The following is a 5,000-nucleotide window of genomic DNA, read 5'->3' on the forward strand; positions in this document are numbered from 1 at the left end:
TCAGTATGTAGAAAAGGAGTAGGTAGTAACTCTATAAGATGTACCCGGTGCAAGCTATGGACACATAAGAAGTGCAGCAACATCAAAGGCAGGTTAACTAGCAAGTTAGTTTTTGTTTGTGGCAGATGTTCAGGTGCAATAAAGACTGCAAACAAACAGGAAACAACTTCTATCTCATTCCAGGGTGAAAAACTAGAGGTAGTCGATAGCTTCCGCTATCTGGGCGACCAAGTTAGTAGTGGGGGTGGGTGCGCTGAAAGTGTAGCTGCTAGAATAAGAATAGCCTGGGCAAAAATTAGAGAGCTCTTACCCCTGCTGGCGACAAAGGGACTCTCACTCAGAGTAAAAGGCAGACTGTATGATGCATGCGTACGAACAACCATGCTACATGGCAGTGAAACATGGGCTGTAACTGCTGAGGACATACGTAAGCTCGCAAGGAATGAAGCCAGTATGCTCCGTTGGATGTGTAATGTCAATGTGAATACCCGTCAGAGTGTAAGTATCTTGAGAGAAAAGCTGAACATTAGAAGCATCAGTTGTGGCGTGCAAGAGAGACGATTGCGCTGGTATGGACATGTGGTGAGAATGGAGGAGGATAGCTGCGTGAAAAAGTGCCACACCCTAACAGTTGAGGGAACCCGTGGAAGAGGTAGGCCCAGGAAGACCTGGGCTGAGGTGGTGAGGCAAGACCTTCGTACATTGGGCCTCACTGAGGCGATGATTACGGACCGAGACCTTTGGAAATGTGCTGTGCGTGAGAAGACCCGGCAAGCCAAGTAAGATCGTTGCCAGTGCCCCTGGACTGGTTCTTGTGCGGGTGGCACATGAGATGCACCATTTTGAGCGTGGCCATTGCCAGTACCGCCTGACTGGCTCCTGTAGGATTTTCGAGCGAGATCGTTGCCAGTGCCCCTGGACTGGCTTGTGCGGGTGGCACATAAGACACCATTTCGAGCGTGGCCGTTTTCGTGCGGGTGACACGTAAAAGCACCCACTACACTCTCTGAGTGGTTGGCGTTAGGAAGGGCATCCAGCTGTAGAAACTCTGCCAAATCAGACTGGAGCCTGGTGTTGCCATCCGGTTTCACCAGTCCTCAGGCAAATCGTCCAACCCATGCTAGCACGGAAAGCGGACGTTAAACGATGATGATGATGATGATGATATATATATATATATATATATATATATATATATATGTATGTATGTATATATACATATATATTTGTATGTATATATACATATATATTTGTATGCATGTATTTATGTACACACACGCACACACACATACACATGCACATATTAAACTGATAAGCTGAAAATTAGTGGCAAATGAGAAATAGAAAGAAGAGGAGAGAAATAAAGCAAACAAGAAAGGAACAAAAATAAAGCAATGAAGAAACTGATGACAAAAATTATGGGAAACGAGCCAGTAAGTGATATTCAACAGATGCAGCAGAATTGTATCGGTAACCATGTTAAAGAAGTGTGTGGAAGTATTTTGGTAATTCATAAAAATTTCGTAGTATTAAAAAAAATAAAAAGAAAGAATGAATGCAGCGCTCGTTCTTGTTTTAATTGACTCGTTCATGATATAATTGATATGTTGTTGGGAGTTTATTGAGTCCAAGAAAGACAGTTCCGCAATTTCTTGCTGTACATCAGCTCAATTCCTCCATCAAAATCCACAGTAGCTATACAAGTTGTATCACGAGCCAAACACACACACACACACACACACACACACACACACAGCACACCCACACATACACATTAAATGTTGAACTTACCAACAAATTGACCTTTACTCTTTTACTTGTTTCAGTCATTTGACTGTGGCCATGCTGGAGCACTGCCTTTTTAGTCAAGCAAATCGACCCCAGGACTTATTCTTTGTAAGCCTAGTACTTATTCTATCGGTCTCTTTTGCCAAACCGCTAAGTTACGGGGATGTAAACCCACCAGCATCGGTTGTCAAGCGATGTTGGGGGGACAAACACAGACACACAAACACACACACACATACATATATATATATATATATATATATATATATACATATATACGACGGGCTTCTTTCAGTTTCCGTCTACCAAATCCACTCATAAGGCTTTGGTTGGCCCAAGGTGCTACGCAGTGGGAATGAACCTGGAACCATGTGGTTGGTAAGCAAGCTACTTACCTTTATTATTTTTTTTGCAAAAATAATACTGATATTCTTTTATTCTTTTATTCTTTTACTTGTTTCAGTTATTTGACTGTGGCCATGCTGGAGCACTGCCTTGAACAGTTCTTAGTCGATCAAATTGACCATCGACCCAGGAGTTATTCTTTATAAGCCAAGTGCTTATTCTATTGGTTTCTTTTGCCATCATCGGTTCTCAAGTGATGGTGGTGGTGGTGGGGAGACAAACAGCCTGGCAAAATATGTCTAGGAATTAAAAGAAAAAGAAGACCTACTTTTCAACGTGACATGAAGTATTTTAGATAGAGCTGCACCTTACAGGCATGGTACACATAAAAGACCCATCAAATGTGATTTATGCCTGCTGAAAAAATATTTTATTTTATTCCAAGGCAAGAAGTCTTTAAATCAAAGACGTGAACTCTTGAATTCCTGCAGACACTCAACTAAATTTAAAATGTTGGCTAGCAATATACCATATGGATAGTGTATATTTTTTTATTCTTGGTCTAGTTTTTAATCACTCTGTTTGATTTGTTTCTTATAATACATGATTTATTTCGCATTGCAAAGTTTTTGTATATATATTTCGACATATTTCTTATGAAAAACCTTCAACTGTTATATACAATATTATGTTCTTGTTTAAGATTCTACTTTTATTTTATTTTATTTCATTTCATTGTATTTTATAAACCCATTTTAATCGTTTAATTTATAGATAATTCGATATAGGATGTTCTATTTTGCCTGCCCTTTATCCGAATTTTATTATTATGCACTCAGCAATTTTTTAAAAAATGTTGTTTGTATATAAATGTCAGGACCTAGATATGTTTTTATGTGGATGTTTGTATTATTGGCATGCGTATGTATTCGTATGCATGCATCTTTGTATATATGTAAGTAAGCGTGCATGTTTATACCTGTGCACATACATACATGGATGTATATGTATGCTGGTTTTCACTTATATTTGTGTGGATGTGTATTTACGTACATATTTCCATATATTTACATATGTGATCTTATATGTGTATTTATGCTAATATACACTTTTGTATACGCATGTATATGTAATTTTATTTTGTGTACGTTTGTTACACATATTCAACCACCTATCTTTCTTTCTTTCTTTCTTTCTTTCTTTCTTTCTTTCTTTCTTTCTTTCTTTCTTTCTTTTCCTTTCCTTACTGAAAGTATTTTTTCTCCCCCTATTCGTTACTTGTATAGAGTCCTTTAACTTTGCGCCCCTCTCCCCTCCTCTCACTCAACTCTTACTCTTGCTAACTGTTACATCTAAGATCCTTCCTTTTCTTTTTCTTTCCCCCTCTCTGTATTTTAAAACTTATCTTCCTGTCTATATGTATACACCAAGTGATTTTTGCATGCGAGCATGATTGCGTACATATGTACACTTATGTATATGTGTATTTGTGTGTATATTTATGTCTTATATATATATCTGTATATGTATGTAGTCTGTGTGCATCTATCTGTGCATTTTGATGTATATATGTATATTGATGGTTTAGTATGTGCATGTTGTTGTTGGCTGCGTCTCGTGTTTCCGAGCTTGCAATCCAGTTCATTTTCCTGGGTGTTTGAACCGCAGATGGCTCCGCAATCCAAGGGTTGCATGAAACATACGGAGACATTGTGGACAAGGGATAGAAGGGGTTGGTTTGGGAAGGAGAAGGCTCTGCTTTCTCTCCTATCTCTTGAGTTCAGCTCCTGCGACTCAGGCTTTCTCGAAGTCCGCTGAACCCGTTTTGATGGTGTGTCTCCAGAGAGGTCTGTTTCTTGAGATATCCTCCCAGTGTGCGGGGTCGATATTGGTGCTTTTCAAAGTTGATTTGAGTTGGTCCTTGTACTGCCTCAAGGGGGCTCCACGAGGACGTTTTCCTTCAGACAGTTCACTGTAGAGACAGATCTTGGGAAGGCGATGTTCATTCATCTGACGGACGTGACCTGACCATTGGAGACGATGTTCAATGATCAAGGCTTCGATGCTCAGGAGACCTGATCTTTCAAGTACAGAGTTATTGGTGATGTGATCTTCCCAGTTGATTTTCAGGATAGAGCGAAGTTTAGATTGATGGAAGCACTCTAGTTTCTTCATGTCCTCACGGTAAACAGTTCAGGTTTCACACCTGTACAGCAGAGTTGATACGACAACAGCCCGATAGACCATGAGCTTCGTTTTGAATGTCAGATCCTTGTTGCAAAAGACCCTGGCTTTGAGACGACCAAAAGAGGCATGACCTGATTGGATGCAATGTTCGATATCCTTACCAGGTCCTGCAGTGGATGGCAGAAAACTTCCAAGATAGCAGAAATCCTCAACGACCTCAATTGATTGGTTGTCGATGGTGATGTTGGGGCCATCAAGGCTGGTACGAGGAGCTGGTTGAGCGAGCACTTTGGTTTTGGCGATGTTCACTTTCAGGTCGCAGGTTTGATAAGCTCTGCTGAAGTTGTTTGTTGAGGTTTGGAGGTCCTCTGCAGTTGAAGCTGGGGCTGCGTTATCATCGGCGTATTGAAGCTCAGTGATCTTGTGCTCTTGACAGTGATGTTTTGATTGGAAACACGAGACGTTGAAAAGCCCGCCATCAAATCTACATCTGAGTTCCACTCCAGGTTTGTCTGTTGGAATTTTGGAGAGCATGGCAGTAATGTAGAGAGAAAACAGGGTTGGAGCAAGAACACATCCCTGCTTCAGGCCACAGGTGATCTTGAATTCTTCAGAGATGTCAGTATGATAAAGGACTCTTCCCTTCATTTCATCATGGAAACCCTTGTTCAGCGAAATGA

At 40.5% G+C, this 5,000-nt stretch overlaps 2 protein-coding genes across 2 annotated transcripts; both read right to left on the reverse strand.

Moving 5' to 3' along the window:
- Window positions 1-3,927: 3,927 nt before the first annotated feature.
- Window positions 3,928-4,308, reverse strand: LOC149132127 (uncharacterized). The gene has a single exon (XM_089365369.1). It carries the CDS (start codon window positions 4,306-4,308, stop codon window positions 3,928-3,930), a length of 381 nt encoding a protein of 126 aa, XP_089221495.1.
- An 18-nt stretch (window positions 4,309-4,326) lies between these two features.
- Window positions 4,327-4,968, reverse strand: LOC149132128 (uncharacterized). Its single transcript, XM_089365370.1, has one exon. The coding sequence runs from the start codon at window positions 4,966-4,968 to the stop codon at window positions 4,327-4,329; it is 642 nt and encodes a 213-aa protein (XP_089221496.1).
- Window positions 4,969-5,000: the final 32 nt, after the last annotated feature.

This window comes from Octopus bimaculoides, chromosome Z (assembly GCF_046866305.1).
Source record: "Octopus bimaculoides isolate indiv1 chromosome Z, ASM4686630v1, whole genome shotgun sequence".
Classification (NCBI taxonomy): domain Eukaryota; kingdom Metazoa; phylum Mollusca; class Cephalopoda; order Octopoda; family Octopodidae; genus Octopus; species Octopus bimaculoides.

Bases quoted from the DNA above. Each gene is read 5' to 3' on its own strand.
- LOC149132128 (XM_089365370.1), bottom strand. From the start codon at position 4,968: ATGAAGGGAAGAGTCCTTTATCATACTGACATCTCTGAAGAATTCAAG.
- LOC149132127 (XM_089365369.1), bottom strand. From the start codon at position 4,308: ATGAAGAAACTAGAGTGCTTCCATCAATCTAAACTTCGCTCTATCCTG.